The 24,187-nt window shown below is 39.1% G+C and overlaps 1 protein-coding gene across 3 annotated transcripts in view; it reads right to left on the bottom strand.

Annotated features, from left to right (window-relative positions):
* The window catches only part of LOC105674645 (protein single-minded), a 187,543-nt gene that overhangs the window by 147,472 nt on the left and 15,884 nt on the right, over positions 1 to 24,187 (bottom strand). For 2 of the 3 annotated variants that reach the window (XM_067348233.1, XM_067348234.1), the window contains exon 1: positions 11,521 to 11,817. In XM_067348233.1, the coding sequence (XP_067204334.1) occupies positions 11,521 to 11,642 (122 nt within the window). In that variant the 5' untranslated portion in view covers positions 11,643 to 11,817. Of the gene's footprint in view, positions 1 to 11,520; positions 11,818 to 17,142; positions 17,894 to 24,187 lie in introns of those variants that run through there. The other variant, XM_067348235.1, reaches the window with a different exon arrangement.

Here is a 24,187-nt window from a genome sequence, read left to right as displayed (position 1 = left end):
ACGAGAAGATTAATGTAATGACATATAAAACACATACTTTGTTCGAAACGTATAAAAGCGTAACAATAGCTACACGTAATTATAAGATTTAATAAACTTAATTAAAATAACTCGAGAAACAAATCTCTAATTTAAAATTCGTTTACTTACTAATTTTAATCATTATTAATTGTCCTTTCAGCTTATTTTAATTCATTATAATTATTCTTTTGGTGTCTATTAAATATTAATAAATCTTTACTAGGAAATAAAAAATTTTTAGTGTATCTAGCGGATATATTATATCGAAACCTTCGTTTAACTGATCTTCATGAAAGCTTCGAAAACAAAGATCTCGTAATTTTGTTCAACCTTGCAAATACTACCGCCAATGCCAATTTAGTTGTCCGGAAAGTAAGCCACACCCTAATAGGGAGACGAATCCAGGATACGCCAGCCATCGAACATACAAAGTGCGACACAGAGAGTGAATGCTGTCACGAAAGAAGGGTAGCGATGGTTGAACTAATGACAGAACTGCCCAATTAGGAGGAGGCGCATTCGTGGGTTGTTACAAATTTGCAAAAAGACATATGGTAAATTTTAAGCGATTTATATCGCTCTGTAATTCGTATACTCCATACTGTCCAAACTTTACATAATTACCCTAAAATTTTATACTTTTCTTATTTTATTCTAATTACTTTCACTTTTTTATGCAAATCACTTTATAAATTATCTAAATGAATGTTATCACGAATCAAGATTGATGGATCGCTTCATGAAATTCTTATTTGTCCCAATTGCGTAATTTTCGCATTCAGTTGAAACACATTTGCATTCTTAATAGCAAGAGAGTTAAGTGCATCGCTAATACGCAAAACGACTCCTCGTTGAGTCCAGAATTCGATCGGCCGCGTTTCTCAAAGCGAAATCGCACACGCGTTAAGTCGTCCGTTCTTCTCCGAGGCTTGCCGTGTATAATTATGATCATCAAGCCCTCTATCCTCGCGGTGAGAAAAACGGACGCTTGAAAAACCAAATGACAGTCTCTGGTGATGTAATGACAATGAGGTGCCCGCCTCTGCCTGGCACCGGAAGTGCCCGCTACGCCAAGAACCGAACGGTTGCGTTGGCCCACCGATGTCATACGCCGGCGTCTTCTCCGTGTAACGAATAAATGACTAAATTGCCGCAGAACGGGGCTAATTATCGACCTTCGGCAAATGACAAAAAATACCGCTCGAAAATGAAAGAACCCGACGCGAGAAAATCTCGATTATTAAGTCAAATGGATAGCGAAATCGGTCTCCGCGTGAAAGTTGATATTAATATCCGACGTGACAAAAACGAAAATTGAATGGACTAATAAATATATTATATGTATACTAACTGAAAATAATAATTTAAATCAATATATCCCTTAACACTTGCAATCATTCGATTAAATTCAATAATATAAAAAAATTCTTGTTGAAGTGAATATTAAAATTCGCCCGAATCATTAGCAATTTAAATCACATTATTGTTAACTCTTCCATGACAAATTAGCAATTTAGTAATAGCTGGCATGATTATTAGCGAAAACCGTACAACGACGGTATCATATGTCTTGCTCGTCATCTACGAGAAGGACGCAACATAAATTACGCATAATGACGCCGTCTTTGCAATTTAAACCGAGTCCTAGTATTCTTTATACGTCAAATATTTGAATCAGTTTCCAGAGCACATATTCTCACAACTTTTAATACAATTTTATTTATGTTAATTATTAACTGTTGCTGCAGTTACATAAAACGCACATAGTGCATATTATAATATAAAATTTCTTCTATATTTTTGAAACTTTTATTATTGAAATTAATCGAAATATAAATAAAAATTTAAATTTCGTTTCAAATAACAGATCGAACGATTTTCTCATTTCATTCAAATGTTAAAACACCATTGCTCTTTAAAAAGTTGATATCCAAAAAGAAACCAATCAGCAATACTAATCAGAAAATATGGACTAATGCAGATTTAACTAATCATTAATTCCTATTAATATCAGACTCGTGCATCGAAATCCCGGATTACTACTCAGATGCTCATTAATTCGGATTTACCCGCACTATGTCATTTAATTCGGATGCTAGACAGGCAGAAAGTCAACGCGTTCGAGCTCGTGGGGCCAATGATCGTTCTTGTTTTTTATACCGACGCGCGAATTTCCGAGAATAGAGGCATATACGAGGTCCAGGCTCGCGTCAGCAGTTAGAAACGTGGCCGCGTACGCCTCGACAAATCGGCACAATAGGTTTGGATGCCGCGCGCGCCAAACAAATCGCGGCTAATAAGAGGTTGATGCATGGTGCCGCGAGCTGGAGGGGGCCAATACATAAAAATAAGATAAATTTTACACTCGGCTGGTGATGAATGGCGGGATGAATTATTGAATAGTTAAACACACAGCGTCTTGCCGAACCAGCCGGGCCCCGAGCTCGGGTCCGAAGCCGGATGAGATACGTCGTTACCGACCGGATCCAGGGCCGCCTTCTGCAAAACGGAGTCTCAAATTCGGTTTCAAAGTGCCGGGTCGTGTCGACAAGTCAATTCCTTGCCGTGATGGATCTTAATAGCTCGGTTATGTTAAATAATTGATCCTGTAGTCAATTATGATTACGATAAAGTCAATTTCTGTGATATGTATCATAAAAACGATTCTTACTATTGTCGCGTATCGATTAAGTAAAAAATTATATTTTTGTATAAACTCGTATTTCAAAGTCTTTCACTTTGTATTTCAAAGTCTTCTTTTAAAGATTATATACGAGATAATGAATAGAAAAAAAAGCGATTGTATAGTAAGACAAAATAAAGGCATTTGGCGAATATGACATACGATAAGTTACAAGTGGAATGATGAATTATGCGACGATACTATCGTTACTTTTGCTTTCTGAGACGGACGATTTTACAGTTTTAATGGCTGGGAAAGCTTGTAATCGCCTTCATCGCGAAACGCCTTACCAATGTTACATTTGAAAGGGTAATGGCGCGAAGGAGGTGTACTCCGAGAAATATCAACGAGAGCAAGGCGACACGTATTCCGCAACTATTTATATTCAAATTCTTTCTCGGCAGATCGCGATAACGGAATTTTAATTCTATTCGCGAAAGTGTAACGAAATTCATTGGAGGAAGTCGACACAGATTGAAGTACACGTGCTGGTGACGCAACGCAATGAGTGCAACAACAACGGTACGCGATAATAACATCCGCGATAATAAAATTCGGTCTCTTAACAGTGTCGACGTGCAATACAAATGGTCCAACTATAATGGCCTCGCAATTCTCTTGTGTGTTCATTATACCGTAAAAAAACAAAAATAAAAAATTTGTAAAATAAACATTAGCTTAAAATGTTTAAATTTTTCTTCCTATTGCGCATATTTCCTTCTTTTGTATTTTAATTGAAGGCTAATTTATCAATTCTTATGAAGCAGAAACAGAAAAAAATATTTGAAAATTTATCATATTCAAATGTCTAAAAGTTCGAAAATTTTTAAAGACCCATATATTCAAAGATTAGACTTGTCAAAATTTGACTTAACGTTAGAAAATCCTTGCGTCTTGCTTTATCATAGTAATCACAATAATCAGCATTATATAAATAAGATATTCATTGCGCGCAATAAATACCAATTTCTATATTTGTATATTCTATATATTTGCACTCGAAAAAATAGTTTGCTCGCATGAGTACACGGTAGCTCGTTTCTCAAGTCCAGTTTGTTGTGAAAAATCTTTTCATTAAAATACGCGCGTAAATAAAATTGTCATTCCGGTCATAACTGTACAATTTTTTATCGAGCGCCAAAATTGGTTATTTGAGATTATGAAGTTTGAAAGCTATGAGTTCGACGTTTCTCTTTCTCTTTCTCCTTTTTATCTTTCTTTCTGTCTCACTTATCCCTTTTTATCTCTCTTGTCTCTTTGCAATTCGCCTCGAAGGCAAAGGCTCTCTTTCGAAGCTCGAAGGCGTTTCGGCGCTTATTGGTTTCCTCGTCGGGCGCCTCCGTTCCTGCGGCATAAATTCACCTGCGCGTTTCACTTCGTTATGGCTCTATTCACGGTGCCGTAACCGCGCGAGGACGAATATTCCTTGCTGTGCGGCCCATTCAGCACTCTTGAAACACCGAAAGATTCGCAGTGCAACACAGCGCCAGCCGCGATACGGAAAAACGCATACGTTTTACATCGTTGATTGCTTAACACTCTTGATAGAAAAAAGCCTAAATGTAATTATCAAGACGAAAAATTAACATAATGCAACTTTCATCAATCTTCACAATAAATTTTTGCGTAGAAACAACGTTATAAAATTAAGTAGAAATTTTTTGTTGAAAACATCTATATAAAAAAATGTAGAATATAATACATACAATTCTCATAATCTTTTTTGACGTAAATTTAAAACGCGTATATGATACGATAAACACACTATATGTGTTATGTAAGTCCGGCGTTTCGGGAGCGACGGCGCCGATACGTAATGCAGCACCTATCAGACGTGCGACAAGGAGCATCGTTATAATTGGATACGAGGTGTTAAATCTGCTGGGTGTGGCTGGTCACGGGAGTTATGCCCGCCACCAATAATCCTCTTGTCGCGCGAGCGGGCTATACGCATTACACACGGGCGCAACGCATCACGGAGCTGACTAACGTAAGGGGAGTCTATTAAATTACAGCGCGCGCGCTACGATGTAGAAAGTAGGTAAGCAATATCTTCTCTTAATGCGGAGTGATATCGTGGGCGTATGTGGAAAACCAGCTGATTGTGAGTCTAGTTTCGCTGACGAAGAAAATTCAATAACAGAAAGAAACATAGGTAAATAAGATTGGTTTTTTCCGCTAATCAGAAAGCCGCAATTTTATGAATCACGTGTGCTATGTTTAGATGTAGAAGTTCCGTATTGTAAGTGTAAATAAGTGTAAGTATATATAAATTGTTTTACGTAAATTATATTAATGTTCACATAAACGAATAATCGTTTTAATTTATTTAATTGTTCGATAATGAAATGAGCTATAAATATGAATTTTATGAATTAATAAAATTTATTAAAGGAAACAAGGAACATAATTTATAACTTATTTACACTCTATATGAATCATCACTTGTTCAAAATACTTAATGTATATTTTGACGATTTATTGATCGTTGTGGTTAAATGTTTCCGAGCTGTGCCATTAATTGTTGGTGGTAAAATCGATTTATGAACCTGTTTAGCCAATAGCGTAAAGAAATCTGCAACATCTCGTGGGTATCGGCGATGCTTTAATGGGCAACGAAAATCTTTGCACGCCTCGGAGGCTTCGGCCACGGTCCACGACTGGTTGAATGGAGCAAAGGTCTCAGAAGCGAGTTCATTACAAGGCTATAAACGCGCGTTATAAGGCTGTAAGGATGCGCGGCAATTACTTAAGAACTAATCAGCCGAAACTCGGGACGATGGCAGCTGTCCATCAAGAAATCATCGACCTCAGTTCGAATGATCTTGCTGCGCTCTCGTGTAACATATACGATATTCATTGAGAAAACTTTCGGCTTTCTCTTTCTCTTACTATAATTGAAAAGTAGTAAACCTCCTAAAAGATATTTTATAGCCTGTCAGAAAACCTGTCTCGGGACAAATTTATAAAATAAATCTATGATGTTTATTTTTTCTAATTAATATTCAAATTTAGAAATCAATACATATCGCTATCTAAATTTCACTTTTTTGCATAATATCATAAAAATTTTTTTAATAGATTTTAAACATTTAAAATGCACTTAAAATTCGAGATTTATTATGTTATACTTTATATTGTTAAAAATGTATTCGTGAGAGAAAAAAAGACACCTTATGAGGACACAATCTTATAAACCTACATTCCCACATTTGGGCTTCGCCAAGGTCCGTTAGTCTAATTCGACAAAAAAATACGCGTCCGTGGGAAAACGTGATCTCTCGTGACATATGTACCTCCACGCGGCTACCGGTGTCGCGCGAAAGGATCTCGAAGTTCGCTAATGGGCGAGATACTAGATCGCACTTTCAGCGGGAGCATCGGGAGAGCGTGGCGGCGAAGCGCGATTTGCGTGGTTAAAGGATCGTTTGGATGATCGCGCGAGAGGAGGAACGAGAGACGAGGCGCCCGGCCCGTTTGCGCGCCGTAGAGGCGAACGAGAGCGAAGAGCTGACAGTCGAACGAACGGGTCAAGATCGGGAGAGAGAGACTGACTGAAGTATAATCAGGTTTCGACTGAGTCCGCGGCCGCGTGTAATAACAGTAATCCCTCCCTACGTCGGTAATTTGGCCGTTCGCTCAAAAACTCCAAATTATAGAAGCTGCTGTCATTAGGCCGCGGCGAGCACCGTGCGCGCAGCATCGCGCTGCGCGCTCGCTCGGCTTCCCCGAACTCGACGGAATTTTGGGGAAACTCGACAGCGAGAGTTCACGTCCGATCGTTAGCGATAAAGTTCTCTTGACGTTGACAATCCCCGCGGCCTGATCGTTCGACGGGACTTCGACGTTCGAGAATGATGGCACGATAGTTTCCCATTCGCTGAGTATTTCTTGTTAGGGTTAAGTAGCTATCGAAGATCTGCGAGATACGATCTTCGGGATAAAAAAAGTAATTGGCAAGCAAAAAAAAATTCTATAAACCAGTAAAACATTTTAATATATTACGTATTAGACTGATAATCGATTCCTAATAAATACGCAAATTATTAAGATCTATAGAAATTAACGCCCAAATGTGTCAATTCACTTGATATATAAAAAAAATTTTGAAAGAAATCAACATTCTCGCTTCCCAACTCGTATAATTTAGGCAATCATACATATTGATCGCCATAGTCCTGAATAATTTATTCGCGTATCCAAGGATCGAAACAAAGCGGTATACTATTCGCGCGGAGGCCGCTTTAGTCGAAGTGGAATTTACGGAATGACGCCCTAGACGCGCTTATGTGCCTTGTGAGGTGCATTCGCCTAGGACCGGCAGAGCCCGAGGGAAGGACTTCTTCGAGCGGAGAAATCCTAAGGAGCTGAAGCGCACCAGCCGACGAAGAAACGCGGGGGAACGAAACAACCCGAGACCCTGCGGGCATTCCCTGGCATAGAGCCCCATCCGATCCCCCCCCCCCCCTCCCGCGCTCTCCTCGTATGTCGTATCAAAGACGACTCGAGGGGAAGGAATGAGAGGAAGATCGCCGATCGTTGCCCGTATGCCTCGAACGACCGTTTAAAACTCCATTACGCCCGTCCGTGATTCTCGCGCGATCACGGGGTACGCTCCTCACCGTCGAAGGCACCTACATGAACTGGAAAAGGGTTCGGACCGATTACTCAACGTGACACGTCGGTCCTGGAGCTACGAGGGAGGAAGAGGCCGCCTTCAACGTCGAGGAACTGACGCCTGTCGAGCCTGCGAGACGCGGGTGCGCGATTGACGCGATCGTACGCATCGCACGTCCTGCTTGAACGAATGCTCGAACGAACCTTTGTGCGCAATATATTCAGAGTTCTCAACAAAATTCACTACTCACATTTTAGATACATTTCAGAACTGCAATAATAAGCAGTCACACTTGATATATTGTAAATCGGAGATTATTGCCGTCAAAAAGCGTAACTATATTTTTTTATATCATTTTGTTATATTTTTCACAAGTATAAAAAATCACGTGATGTATTAATAAAAATTCCGAACAGCCCCGAAGCCTTCAAAAATTAATTCGACCGATAAATCACGCTCCTTCTGCTCCGCGATACTTTATGAAGACACTTTATTATTATATATCGCAGTAATACCGGCTCTCTCCTTAAAAGTGCGCACAGCGGTTTGTCTAAAAAAATGGAGTATTCACCGCATGGTTTTCTTCGGAACTCGCAAAAGTTTATAAAACAACGATCGCTCTTTGCCTCGCTATAGACCGCACGCGATACAAGCCGCGTTTTCCACAAGCGCGAAAAAACGCATGACACATTAATAAAAATTCCAAACAGAGCTCGGAGGCCTTCAAAAATTAATTCAACAGATAAATCACGCCTCCTACCTCGCGATACTTTATGAAGACATTCAGGTGGGCACACAAGATGCGAAGCGCACGAAGTGGTTGAAGTTAATGGGCTACCCCGTATACGTATCAGTGGCTAGCCTTCGTACACGTTCGCCTTGAATCCCGGCGAGTCGCAAAAGTATTCTGCATTTGGAAGCGTCGCGGCGGCGGGCTGCAACGCGCCGTTGCAGTCGCGATTCATTCCGAGGTTAACAAGGTTGCGGAAGAAGCGGCGCAGGAGCGAGAAGGGACTCGACTCGAGAGATTTTAGTCTTCCGCTTCTACGCAATCAGCCGAACCGTTCCGTCTCTGTCGGCTTAGCGGCCAACTACCCTAGGCGCATCTTCCTCTTGATGCATCGGACGCGTCGCGTGTGCACCCGTGCGGCTCGGCAACCCTCTCGCGACTCGCGCACACCCGCACATACGTTACACACGTTAAGACGCGTGCTTGCGGGAAAAAAGAAGCACCTGGAGCATGTGAGATCGTCGCGAGGGGATTAAGAGCTTATCAGATTGGTGCAGATTACCTTAATTTTTCAAGCAGCGCTCGAGCGATACCCTGGATATCCCGGCCACGATCTCGCAACGAAGACATGAAAAAGTTTGCCGGCGCACAACTCACTAATGCGATAAAATACTAACGCAATGACTTTTTAGCTGAGCCGTCAGCACGATTCTTTGCGGAAACTCACGGCAGCAACACGAGAGTCGACACTGTACTTGTTAATTTTTAGTGTCATTATAACGTTAAGGAAATCAAATTTAAAAAAATTTTTTTTTTTAATTAGTCATTATTTGTAAAGAGTCGCTTGCTCCAATAAAGTCATATTTTGTCAAACATAGAAAACGTCATTATTAGATAATGGTACAATTTTTAAATATCGCGACATTTGATGTAAATGAATACGTATTCTCAGTGTATTTTCAAAATGGAGTTTTAAAAGGTTAAATCTTTTCCTTGTCTGATTATATATTTACAGATTTGCTCTACTCACATAGACTTCTTTTTAAAGCGATCGAGCTACCAAACTGTGAAACAACAGAATTGTATTCCTATATAGAGCTGCCAATCTTAATTCCATTAACGCACGCGAGCTTGATTAAAAGTAACGAAACTTTTAGGACATCAATTATCAATCTAGCTCTGCCACTCCAATTATGTCAGCATAATATTAAAATATCTTGTAAAAAGATTTCAGAAATAAAGCAAAAATAAATTGACATCTCCATAATGTTTCATAAAAATAAAAAATAATCAAAACGTGTCGACGAATTATTGTAATAATGTAAAATATTTTTAATCATTATTATTTATTAAAACTTTTATTATATAGCACTGTTTAATGTTAAGACTTTTTTTCATTCGCTAAGCTAACACATGTGATTGAATGTTTTTCCAAACGAAAACAAAGTTGTATCTAATTAAATCGCACTTAGAATGTTTCTAAATGATATTGCCAAGATAAATTGTGTCTAAGTGGTTCGTCAATAGTGTAAACGCATGTACTTAAGTAAATAGGAGTTTTCACTGAATTAAAGTATCTTCAAATAATCGTGGTGTAATCACAATGCGTCTAGAAAAACTAAATTGGCGTGAGACAGAAGGCACAAAGAAGAAGCATTATACACATTCGTTGATGGCGGGAAAAATAGCTCGATAGACATGTTCCAGAACAAACAAACACGCGACCGTACATCTTATTCCGGTCATCATTGTTAATATATAACCGTATCTCTTCTGACAAATCACAAATGATCGTTTGCGGGCTACTGGTTTCCACCTAATTCGCCGCGTATGCATAGAAAACAACATTTTGTGGCGACCCGTGCACCTGCAATTTCGCCGGTCATCAGTCGCAACATTATGAATCTAACGACGATCTTTTGTGTAATGTGCATCTATTATTGCGCCTTAAAAACAGCTCCGCAGTATTAAGTATTACTTCCTTTTGCGATAAGCAAATGTTTTTTAATCATAATCTCACTTTTATTTTTATTTAAAAATATGAATCTAGAAGAATAATTAGAACAATTTCAAGAGAAAAATCATTTAAATATTGTTATGCTTATTAAAATATATTAATAAAGTCTTCTGAGTTGATATAAACTTATATGCAATATACATTTAAGTTTGACATACATTTCTCAAACAAGAAAAAAATTAGAATTAAAATTTTATTAATTAAAAAAAATTTCTTTTATTTACGGAAAAGCAAATAAAAACAAAACACCACAAAAATCAGCATTAGTATTGAACTATTTTCCAAAAAATATATAACTATAACAGATCAAATAAACTGTCAAATAAATTAAGAAAAAATGTTGCAAGAGATTCGCAAAATAGAAAAATATACTATTTTTCAAATAATTTAACAAAAATCTGTTGTAATAGATCAAATATAATCGGTAAATAATCAGTAAATGTGAATCCAAACGTGCGCGTAAAGCGCATTCATTACTCGCGAGATGATACCTAGCTGAATGAACTAAAGTGTGTCTGTGAATCAGTTGTCGACGTTAATTTTATGAGCGAAGGTACAATTTTACGTGCTAGCACTCAACTTCATCCCCATTAGCACGAGCTTCAGACGCGTGAATTATACATGCGTCTCGAACTGCGATACTTTAGAGCCTTTCAAAGTTAATCCTATAGTCCGCTTTCCATGTCGTTTAGTTTCTTAAGTATATAAAGAATGCTCATCGATTAAATGCTCGTAGAAACATTGATTTTGCAATGTGGTCCAACATTGCAAAATCAATTTTAAATTTTTCATAAAACATTTTTACACAATTTTATACTTTACGTTAAAATCGCACTAAAATCATTCCATTTTCGTCACAATGATTTATATTAATTATGATATATGCTCTGATATGGTGTGAACGTTTATGTTTATATTTAAATATTATCTATCTTTTAATTAGATTACGGTCTTGCGTTTATTTCTTTATTTAGCTAATAGCTATCGTCTACTATGCTTAATTGTGTTAGAATGAATATGCAATATCATCACACCTTATTCAATTTTACTTAATGAAATTTCTATTTCTGTTACGAGCAAAACCCGCCGCTAAAACGTGTGATTTTTAACAACGCAATTCTTTCAAATCTTTTAACTTTGACATTTTACATTTATAAGACAGATAATTCTTTCCAACATTTTTCTTTGCTGCAGCTTGATAATTGAAGTTATAATCCAATATTTCTTCAAATGCATTTTTAGTCCTGAATACAAGACTAGATTACACTATTTTCGCTATAACGCTGAAAAACGAGAACGACCGATATCTCGTTCCGCACCTCAGAGATAAAAAAACCAAATGTTCTAAATCCGTAGAAAACACGAGTGGCTTCCTTCCGTTTTCGAGTAGCGGAATGACACCGGTCGTTCTCGTTCCGACTATCGTATCGATTTAACGGACTCGCACCGACCTCTTTCCGTTTCGACGCCGCCTCTTCGTAGCGTAGACGGTCCCCAGCTGGCTCATGGCGACGGGATTGTTGGGACCCGACGCCGACGTCGGAGTCGGTACCGGCGCCGAAGTGGGCGTCATCGCGGGATCAACGACGTGGGGCTGAGGGTGAGTGGCGGTCAGGGTGAGCTGTGATCCCGGGGGATAGCATGCCGCCGTCACGTAATCCGTCGGCGCGAGGGACGCGGTCGGCGGTCCACAGATCCCGGCGATCCCTGATGCACCACCGCCCCCGCCGCCACCACCGCCGCCGCCGCCGCCGCCACTGCCGCTGCCACCAACACCGCCACCGACACCGACGACACCACCCCCGACCACCCCCAGCCCCGCCGAGGCGGCTCTGTCCAGCGCGTACACCGTGCAGACCGTGACGCCCCTTGCCTCTAGCGACGACGCTACGTCATCCTCTGTCACCGTCGGTGCCACTACCACCAGCTGCTGGCGTCGGGGCACTTGCTCCTGATGACCGTATCACCGTACGCACGCGGCCGATTACGACGCGGCAGCTGCGACAGCTGTTGTCGCTCTGCAAATTCGCCCCACCGAGCGGCGACGAATGACCGCCGGACAGTGTTCTCTGAGAACGCGGGTGCTGTTTTTCGCAATCGGATCTTACGTTAACATTCGGCGATTGATATCTGATGGTACCGATAATAATGAGTAACAAGCAGTGGCCGGAGCAATTATTCAACAGACTTGTTTCAGAGTCTCTACATCTCACAAAATCTAGCGCCCAGTGTCAACAGATTCGTCCATCGATTCGACCGTAGACTTTTTGACGTCGTTTTCGACATCGATGCAAAATTCGTGATACATTGTATATCGAATAAAATCATCCTTCCACATTTTTATAAACACAGAACAAGAGTTTCACTGTCGTTAGTCATTCACTTTGAATCGGAGCTCAGCTTGAAATCGTAATTAACGATGTCACTACGACACACAATGAAGAACGTCAGTAACGTTCAAAAATCAGTAACAATCACACGGTCCCAGGGCACTTAAGCAATGATGCATCGCCGTCGCTTTCAGCCCGGGATGGAAACGAGTGACTCGTTCCATCCTCGGCTTCGATATTCCGAACGGTTTGCGCGTTATCTTATTCCTCACTGCAGATCCATATAAACTTCACTCTCACTGCTCTGACAAGCACCAGCACCACCCCTCTCGACGCCCAGTACCACTCGATATTATTGTCATCCGGTTGTGTGACAATCACGTAACGCGGTATTCCAGTATATCTGCCGCGGTATCCAGGATACCTGAGACATCCAACGCCGAGGCCACGACGAAAACCGAGAGCTCGGTCGACCGGTATGAGACGCTTATCACCAAGAAACCTTCCGATTCGGTCGCGTCACGTGTGCGCGCAAACTGACTCGCGCGTCCCTCTCTCACGCTCCCTCCCTTCTCGCGCGTTGTCAGTCCCTCCCTTCCTGTTTATCGTAGATGGGAGAAAGAAAGACTCTTACCCCTACCCGGGTGACACTCTTCCTTCACCCTCACGGTCCGTCGGAGCGAATCGGACTGACGCGAAACTCGCTCAATCGCGAACTGTCGAAGATCCAACGATCTAGGATCTATCCGTGCTACGCTGGCGAACTCGAATCTAGCAGCGAACGCGAAAACTAGTGGGCGGGTTGGCAGAATTCTCGTGCAGGCAGGCTCGCGGTAGCGAAGCGAGCGCGGACGATGCGGTGCTCGCCTTGTAGAAGCGTGTCGTGTACTGGCGAGCCTGCCGGGCGTAGCATAAGTCAGGAGAGCGTGGCATAGATCGGAGAGTGGAGGCGCAGGCCGGTGGTGGTGGGCCCAGCAAAGGAGTAACCTCCGTAGGTCGACCGGGAGACCGGCCGTCGGCTTCTACCCACCGTGACGCAGGTTCACCTCTCTGACTCCCACCCGCAACACTCGCCACGCCTTCGAGTAAGCTAAAGGGACCAATCGCGGCACCAGCATGGCGCTACCGACCTGGCATCGCGGAACCACCGGACGAACGATATCATCGCGCGCGCCTCGGGATTCCACCTACTCCCGGGTCTGCTCTTCCTATTTCCTCCACGTCCGCATCCTCTCCTCCTTGCCCAGTTCGCGAAACTGCACCTAGCGCCTATCTGCTCTCGCCGAGACGCACGCCGATGGAAACGCGCAAACCATTCACTAATTCGACCAAGTCCGGAGAAATATTTTTCCAGAGGTTGGTAATAACGATACATTATTTCAACGGAGATATTTGATAAGTGAAGCAGTTCAGATGTTTTCAAGTGGAGAAAGATACGATAAATTCTCAAAAATATAAATCAATATACGATTTCCAATGTCCTGTATTATATTAGCGTAAGATATAAATAAACTAATTCCTTATATCTTGAACCAAAAAATTTCCAACATTAATTTATACTGAAATTTATAACCACTTAGAATAGAAGAAGTTGAACGTCGATTGCGACTTTAACAACTTATTGATATATTAATTAAAATCAGTATTATAACGCGTGCATTATATGTAACTAAAAGCACAGATATAAACATTCTATAATATTATTATCATTATTATTAATTTCTTCTTGTCTCATATAATTTGCAAGTAATTTAGAAAAAAATAAATTCAAAACCTAGATTCTAATTTTAACCGTCATCCATATTCCGGAATTGACTCACGCATCAAGTCAAGCACATATATTTTACTCGTTTCATTCGTTCTATAAAGCTCTTTACAATTGTATCTGTAGGCACAATAATAGTCGCAACATGACACGAGCACGAATCGATCGCACGCGTTTTGTAATCCAATTGCAGGTCACAAAATACATAAATTACCGGCCGCACGATAAGCCCGACCGGAACAATAATGTTCCGCGATCGCTACCGATTCCCATGCCACGATCCATTCGCTCCATCCTGACGGGTGACGCGTATACACATGCTCGTCCGGCGTCACGTACCCTCTTATCTGAAGAGCCCGGCTCTTCGTGAGTGTTATCTGATCGCGAGACATAAGCGATATCACTGTAGCTAGAAACGACAGCAGTAACAACGACTATCGATATCGATAATATAGTAACATTACGATCCAAGGAAGATCAACGATTTCTCGCGGAAGCCGCAAAGGCTTTCTCTCATGCACTTCGGTATACATTGTAAACTGATATCAAAACGAATATATGCCGAAAGCGAGTTTGCCAGTGATTGAAATGCTTGAGCGACACGCAACACATTACGATATTCTACGTTATCGATGACGATATATCGCGAATATAGATAGTTTCTGAATATTACAGTCACGGTGTTGTAAAGTTTTATTTTTCAAAAGTTTCGCCGAAAGATATCGAAAAGAAATATTGGCAAATCCCTAAACAAAGATCAATTTATTATTATAAGAAATAATGAAGAACATAGCGTGGTCGTATTTCAAAAAAGGAACGATTTTATTGCTCTCTTTGTAATTTTATTCGCATCGTTATTCAATCGGCGGATACTTTGTCAAACTACAATATCCAATCTTGTATTAAACAGTTAAAAATCTTTGTATATTAATAATTGTTTAATTCTCATTTCGTATCAGCATCAGAGAATAGCACGCAACGAGAATGTCCGTCATATTCCCAGTCTGCGTTCTCGATCCTATTACCGAAAGAATGAATACTCCGCCCTCGCTTTTAATAACGTATTACACACCTTTTGACGAAAAAATCTTATTCGCGTTAAGAACTCATTTCACGCATACGGCACCAGAACGCTATGCGGATGCTACCGCGTGTCGCTGGGACCTCAATACACGCAAGACTCGCGTTCGCGCCGGCTCTGTTCCCTATACAGCTGACTCGTCCGTACCTCCTCCTTTGCCCTTCCTCTGCGTACGTCTCGTCATGTCCTGTCTGAGTCTTTCCTCCCGTCTGAGTCACGCAAATTTGGGCACGTAGAGCTTGTTTACTGCTTCACCGGAATCGAGATCTGAAAACTTTTACTTTCATCTCCAGACACACGTGTGCACGTCCCTTAATTGCAAAACTTAACGCCGCGTAACCGATGCGCTACTTTTTAATGCAGATACGTATAGAAACTTCATATAATACACGCAATGCAATTTAAAAAATTTTACGAATAAAAAAACCGCAGTAGGAGGCGTGATTAAATATTTTATAGAATATTTCTATTATGCGGAATATTTGCTTGTTTGTATTAATATACATTAATATACATTAAAAATATTAATATAAAATTTAGCCGCGCAAAAATTTTGCATTTTGTTGAAAGATAACATAAGGAATCTTTCAGTTTTTCTTCACCGCGTAACCCATAGAAAATAACCCCTTTGACTGAACACACAATACAACTATTGTCTTCTTAATTGCAGACTTCGTAAAGAAACATCCTACTTTTATAATGCACTTATTAATTACCTATTCGTCACCAACACGTACATGAATTAGAAACTTTAATAGATTTATTTTTGATTGTAAAAATGACATTATTACGTACAATTAACATTCGATTGCATAATAATAATTTAGTTTATAAATATGTTAAAATGTCATGTTATATTAATAACGTCAAATAATTTTAGCAAAGTATATAAAAACCTTCGCGTTACTATTTCATTAAGTATCAGTATAATAAAAAAATATATATTTTTTAAATAATTTTTTTGCACAATAAGCAATTGCAAGTTTGAAAAGAAAATATTCACGCATCATGCATAAACGTGTCACTTCATCATACTAGTAATAGAAAGATGTCTTTCGTATTTGCTTTATGTGACGGAAAAGTGACATCAGTGAAACTTCAAAGCCTTGTGTGCCTTGGAAAGCAGATAAAAGATTGCAGAGATTTTTCCAACAAGGTTTTAAACACAAGAAAAGGATAGCGTGGGAAATTAAATGTATGTAATACTGTCATTGTTTCTTTTATTCATTATTAAAGATGATTCTGATATAATGGATATGTTCGCAATAGAAAATGTCCGCTTGAAATGCATATTAACCCGTTATTACTATTTAAAAATTGTTAGTACACACGAAATAATAAAGAATTAATTTAAAAATTTTATGTAATATTAGAAATTATTTTTTTACCAAAACATTGATAACATTTTATAAACTGACAAAATTTTATGTTAGAAATTTAATCAATTCTAGTTTTATAACAGAATCAAAATATTATAGCTTATCAAGTCACATTATTAAAACGCAAAAAATCAATACAAAATGTGATTTTTCTAGCATAAAAATGTTTTAATTTTTACCAGTCGTAAAAAAATAGTGAGAAGTTAGCTTATGTAACTCTTTCATTGTTACAAGAATTACGATAGCATAAACGTGGAAATCTGTTTGTAATATACATATAACTTACATTTGTCCTTGCTATAAAATATCAGATATAATCAGCCGATGCAAATGAGGATCAGATCAGATTTTCTCAGAAATTACTCATTAAATGTTAATAAATTTTTTTTTATTGTGTTATAAAGCTAGAATTGATTAAATTTTTAACATAAAATTTTGTCAATTTATAAAACGTTATCAATTTTTTGGAGAGAATTTGATAAAAAAAAGTAATACATTTTGTATGATAAATAACTTACCGCAACGTTGCTCTGCCGTCGCCCAATGCCTCCTAGGCCTCCATCTTCTCACAAGCACTCACGATCCTTCAAGCACTCACACGCGTCGCGAAACGCGCATTGCTCGCGCGTACCCGAATATGAAAATCGCGCTACACTTTAAACGGCACTCCCGACGTCGCAGGCGAATCGAATTGTCCAAGATGCGACGTTACGCGCGAAACCCGTCCGCGTTTCAGACGACCGCATTTACCAATTGGGGCACGATTATCTCAAAACAGAAAGCAAAACATAAGCCCGAAGAAGGTAAGGATCGATTAGTCATGGGGTCAACCGGATATCGAGTATCATCTCAGTGCCAATGGACTCAAGTCAAAACATGCTGACTTCTATGCCGTGGATCATATGATTTAGATGTTACTATCATGCATTAGTAACATCATGCTTTTTTGAACATGCACAAAGCAACATAATAACAAATCATGCATCATGCAACATGCATCATATATTGACACTTCTGTCACCGAAGTCAAGATCCCATGATAAAAATCGATTCTTCTCTCCCTCGAGCCGAGCTCAAAGTCGAGAAAAAAGCCCTCCTCAAAAGACTTCAATCGTGTCCCAATGTTTATTGTAACATTCGGCGTAAATGCGTTCATCTATAGATTCGCGCTATAATTCATCGAAACTCTTTTTCGAACGCGCGCGGAACTATCACGGCACTCCCGTTATTTTGTTATATTACGACGGAACGAACATACACAGTTTTTATCTGTAAAAATAAATAAATATATTTACATTACAATAACATCCAAAATAAAAATAAATAATAATAAATAGAAATTATCGTTACATATAGCAAAAATTTACTATAATTGTTTGCTTATAGAAATAATAATTCAGAATTGATTTAGTTCATTAAATATAAACTTTTATAGAATTTATTTAGTTAATTCATAACTTTATGACGTTCACTTATGCCTCAGTTTTTAGTGTTGTACAGTATTAATATTAGTATTATATATTTTCATGAGTAGCATAATAAAGGATTTTTGTCCCATTATCAATGTTTTAACTAATACATTGCGTCACACATTGGACATTCATTTTGCTTTGTGGGAATAACATTTATATATGACATTTACGACGTGACCTTTGCAGCTACATGCACCTTTGGACACTGCATCTGACATACAAGTGTTCGACATTTGACGATGTAGGAATCAATCTCCCGCAAAGATTACACGAGACGAGAGTCATTTGCATCGCATAAGTTGCGCGTAGTTAATACTTATGCAAGCCGCGAGATAATGTTTTACACTTTACTGCGCAAAAGAATTTTACAGAACATAGACGCTTATTAACGCAAAATGCCTTACAGCGTTTTATAAAATTTATAAGACAAGTTCTTCAAAATTTTATTTCAAACAGAGTAAAATATGAATCTTTCTTTAAGACACTGTCAGTATAGCGTTAAGTTAAAACATTCTCTCTTTTTTTGCAGCAATAATCAAACTGATTGTTCAATATTAAAATTAACAAAATTCAAATTAAATACCTATAATTCTTTTTATTTATTGCTTAAAATCTTATATTTTAGTGTATTATTTTGAATGCTCTGTGCGGATTTTTGCAAAACTACAACTAAAAATTATTATCCATTATACAATACATAAATAAAACAATTTTACAACTATATTTATTATCCTTTTTAGTTAGTTCTCTATTAATGATTCATATAACACTTTCTGAATATCCTTGGCTACATTTTAGTATGACATTTAACATACTAATACACGAAATCAAAATTAACATTTCGGATTTCAAAATAGAAGTTATATATTATATCTTTTTTTCAGAAATTATTGCACAAAAAACATAAAATTTCTTTTCTTCTTTAAGTATAATATGTTCGCCATCTATCGGTGAGTACTTTGACTCTCCAATGTACGATGAGAGAGAATATCTGCCGGTAGGCTCCATGCCTACTACACAATCTGATAACTATTCACCGCTTTTTATCATTGACATAAGTGCTTTAAAAACTCAAAATTTCTTTTATCTACATATTCCTTAATTATTCTAAACCTTTCTTTCTCCTAATAATATTTTTAACGATAAGAAAATATTTTAATAACTGTCATTTTATTAAAATAATGTCATTTTTTTACATAAGCAAAATTTCGCGAGACACAATATTTATTGCAACTATTTAATATTTCATATTAAACGTTTCAGTAATCAAATATTAAATTGAAACCCTAAAAAAGCCTTTATTATTCTATTGCAGGAGCTTAGCATGCTTGGAGTTCAAAGACTACCGGGCTTTGCATATTCCAGTTCAGTTCAGAAAAAAATCAATTGCTCAAAGGCTCTATTACTAAATTAAGATCGGTCGTTCTGCGATATCCTATATGCATATCAGTAACTCCTTTGTCATTAAGCTTCGCGATTAAAGTGACAAAGCAATCGTTCTTATATTCCGCGAAATCGAAGAAAAGGCGAATGCCATGATTGCACGTAGTTACATTTCCGTAGATGTGGACGGGAATCGGCGATTTCTGTATGCGATTTTCCGGGAAACTTTTTCTTCGCGTCTCCGACGAAGGCGATCACGCGCGATCATTTACGAAAAAAGGGGAATAAAAAAGCGGCTGAAAACAGGGGGAAAAGGAAGAAAACCGCGATCAGAGGGGTCGTAGTCGTCTATCGCTATTTCGTGCCTCGGAAGTAATGGGCGCGCTGGAATAATGGGCGAGCTTACAACAACGAAAGCGCGGCTAACAATGCAAAAGTGAGGCTTAATTAGATAAATCATTGTTTTGAAACGTGAGCCCGCAATCAGGGCCGCAACTAGCGCCCGCAATTGATGCAGCGATACCGTCGCTGCGCCAGCGCGACACGGCCGCGCACTGCTCGTAATTGCGTGCTATGAATAATTACTTCTATACTACCTGACCAGGGGTAGCCAACGGTACGATTGCGTACCACACACACATACACACACACACATATATATATATATATATATATATATATATATATATATGACTTTTTTATATATAATATTATCAACAGCTTTAGGGATGATCGCTGCGAGCAGCCGTTTAAAGTATCAAAGATACGGATGCACTAATGTCAATACTTTTATAAGCAATTGAAACTATAATTTATCTTGTATGAAAAAGATACAAAACAGCTCTAATAATACATATTTAAAAAAACTCTATCCGATGTCAATTTGTATAGCTACCAATAAAGTTATTAACTTCAGAATATGTAGTTTACAAACATACAAATGTTTAAAGACCAAAAATTTATAGATAATATTGCACAGAATGTTCCAAGGCGCATATCTCCTAACTATTAAAATATCTGAAGTACTGTAAATGTGGCTAAAATAAATCAGATTCATAATTTGAATGTTAAATGAGAAATAACATCTAAAATAGATCTGAGATTAAAGACTTAATCTAGAATTGATTGTCTAATTTTTTCCCTTCAATCTTTTTAGCACAAAATAAAAATTTATTTAAGTACATACAAAGAATTTTCCACATAAATAATAAAAATCTATTAAAAAGTCAGTTGTAGTTGTAATTGCAAAAGATTCTTCCTCGTTCAGAAACGCGAAACTATACTTTTTTCAAGAAAATATTAAAAAACAATGAGCTTCTTGAACAATGAACTCCCTGTTCTAAATCTTTGACTTATTTCGCTGCGCGCATCTAAAAATGAGAATACCCGAAAAGAATTCGGAGGTTCGGAACCTTCGTGCGGCCACGACGCATCATCTCTCGACCATCAATTTTTGAACATGCATAAACAACCTGTCCGTGAAGTCTCAAAGTAACGACTAGTCTACCGCAAAACCGTCTTCCTCGGGGTAGGAGAGCTCGGTCTCGCGTTCTTTCCACGGCGAACTCAGTGTACAAATTAATGCAAACAACGCCGCGGTCTGCGTGTACGAATTTGCTTCTTACTTTTATTTAAGGCGGCTGCAGTCGCGAGGAATATTACAAGGTTTGCCATCCGACGACGCGGCTCGCTCGGATTCGCAATTTCTCGACATGCATCGCGTGCGCGTGTCATTTACAGCGGCGCTGCCGTGTAATGCGCGATGCGCCATGAAAACGCTTTTTCCGCTGCGATCAAACAATACACTAGGCGTCGAAAGAAGCGTGATGTCTCGTTAAAGCGACAACAAACCACCACGGTAACTAAATTATTAATTCGGTTGAAATCAATAAAACTCACGGCAGCAAGAGTGGCTGTTAAAAATTTTTAGATACAGTTTGAAAAAAATAAATAAAAGAAAAATAACGTTTAATTGTACGTTACTGATTAACTTTTATAAATGTTAAATAATTCTTTTAATACGGCATTTGTGCAGGTTATAAACTCCGTATAATGATACCTTTTGTGACCTCGTCAAAGATCTAAAGTACCGCCTGACAAGTCAAAGTCAAAGTTAGCGACTCAAAGACAAGCGCCATGTCAAATGAAGCACTGAACTTTGCCACTGCGAAGTCTCTCGAATTAACGGCAATCGTCGCCAACAGGTTTTGTCGCCCTCGTGCGATTATTGGGGCCAATATCGGATAGCCGGGGTACATTGAACTCCACACAAGTGGCAGAATGACAGCAGGCAACGCGATTCTTTTAAAATACTAAGAAGCGTACATAGTTAACATTTGCTCGAAGTCAAGTGTGAAACAAAGAAATGTTATTTTACTTTTCTGAAATATGCAATCTTACAGCGATAAAATATTTTATGAAACAGTAATATTAAAGTGGAAATAAGAAAATTTAAAAAAAATTAAAATTTTGTATATTTTTTATAAAAATATACGACAAAAAGAAATATCTAACCAAATTTGATAAATGTACTTTCCTTAAAAACATTTTTTTTTAATTACCGCAATTATAATGCAGCAAAGTTACAATGTAGCAAAGGATTTTACAATATTTTCGAAAGAGAAAACCTCGTTAGACTAAGTAGCTCTAACTGCGACCACTGGAATTCTAATACTTGTACGGACATTGTAAATGCGTTTTCGTGCATTGCGCAACACGCGATGCCACGGTGCACCACGTGGCGCGTACGTTATCCCTTCATTATCGAAAAAGCAGTACCGCGGCTCGCGATGATCAGAGCGAATAGAGAAGGGAGCGCGCGGAGAGAAGACGAACGAGATCCAGGGGCAGCCCTGGCTTTCTACCTACCCGTGTTACGTTTATCTAATTGGCCCGGGACGTACGTAGCGGAGCCGCAAAAATACATATCCAGAGCCCGTATCGCGGCGGTGTGTGTCGAACCGATGATTATCCCGGCTTCCAGCGGGCCGCGCGGCGCGTTACATTGTTATTATAATGAAACAAGGATAAATACAAGCCGCCGGTACGTGATCGGTGCAATTACCTTCTTATGATGATTTTCGTGGCCGGGGAGACGCGGTGCGCGGCGAGGAGAGTGAGAGAGATGAGAGAAAGAGCGAAGAGAGCGGGACGAGGCTGGCCGCGCCAGTTCGCTCGGTCCGGAGAAATTATCAGAAATTATGAGCGAAGAAATTGGTAGTCTAGCCCGCGGTTGATTGACAGCCCGGTCTGCCCGGGCAGCATGTTTCTCTTTCCTCGTCCCCCTTACCCACCCGGTATCATCCGGGTACTGTCCCTATACCCGAGCATTTTAGCCGTCTCTCCTATCTCCGTTCCTTCCGCCAGCCGTTCTTCCTCTCCCGTCGTTCCCCTGTTTCCGTCCCTCGGCACCCCTCGCAACGCGAGAAGCCGTCGTCTTTTTCCCGCCCGATTGTCCCTTAGGACGGAAAGATAATCCCATGATTGGAAAGCATTACGGACCTCGAGCGACTCTCGGAGGCCCCGACAACGTATGTCGGGAGAAACAAAGAAGCTCCGCTGAAATTGTCGTCGATCGCACACGATGACGGAGCCGCCGGGCCGGCTGCTGCTACTTGCTCGCTGACCGACAACCCGGCGTTCCAGGAAGGATGTCGGAGAAATAATTTAATAATTGTTAGGTGAACGATTTGAATGCGGGGAAACGGTAAGAGGACCGTCGTCCTTGAGCGGCGGAATTAAAGCGTGGAGTTGCTCTCGTTAAATGGACCCGCTCTTACGAAAGTCTGATACGCTCGGAGAAGAACGCGCCATGTGGCGAACATGACTCATTTTCAATCGGAGATACGAAATTTCGAGAAATTTTAACTTTTTCACACTAACATATACTGCTTTGTACTTTCTAGATACATAATTATTCGCTAATATAGAAATATTTAGTTTTCAAGCCGAGCTTAAATAAGATTGTAATGAGAAATCAAACAATTAGTAACCAGGTTGCAAAATAAGATAATAGCAGTATATATGAAATTCATTTAAACAAAATTGCAATCAAATTTTTCATGTTTTTAACAAGATGTGAAGAACGCTGTATGTTGAAGGATACGTCCGTATAATGATCGGAAGTATCCATCACGGCGCCGACACATGCCCAAGATGGCCGCGTCTGCAACCTGGCTGCAATAATTAAAGTATTTAGTGTGGCTTCCTTTCCAACTGATGAAATCTCACTACCTCACTACACGAGACCTTTTTCTTGGTAACAGCAAACGTAGTATTTTCACATTTATGCTTTTCTTTGAAATATTGTGCAGAAAGCAAAAAAATGGCGACATTGCGTAAAATGGTATTTATAATAACGAAATAATACTGTGCGAACATAAACTAAAATTGACGCATGCAAGTATGAAATTTTTGAACCATAAAAAAATTAAATACAATAAACTAAAAAAATAATAAAGTTATCGCAAAAAAATTCGACGCAATAAGAAGGCGCAATAAAATCTTAGAAAAATATGCTGATTAATAAATATCATGGTTCGTGTATCTCTCTCTCAGCTAACAGAAATAATAATAATAATATTACTCTGATTTTTCGATAACCTATTAAAGAGCGCAAGAGGTAGATTGCAAGATGTTATACTTGCAATCACACAGTTTAAGCCTACAATCAGTCGTCCCGCGTAAATCATGTTTTAAACTTTAATAA

The sequence above is a fragment of the Linepithema humile genome, chromosome 1 (assembly GCF_040581485.1).
Source record: "Linepithema humile isolate Giens D197 chromosome 1, Lhum_UNIL_v1.0, whole genome shotgun sequence".
Taxonomy (NCBI): domain Eukaryota; kingdom Metazoa; phylum Arthropoda; class Insecta; order Hymenoptera; family Formicidae; genus Linepithema; species Linepithema humile.
Note: the sequence above shows the minus strand (reverse complement) of the source record. Positions and strands in the feature narration are given on the sequence as shown.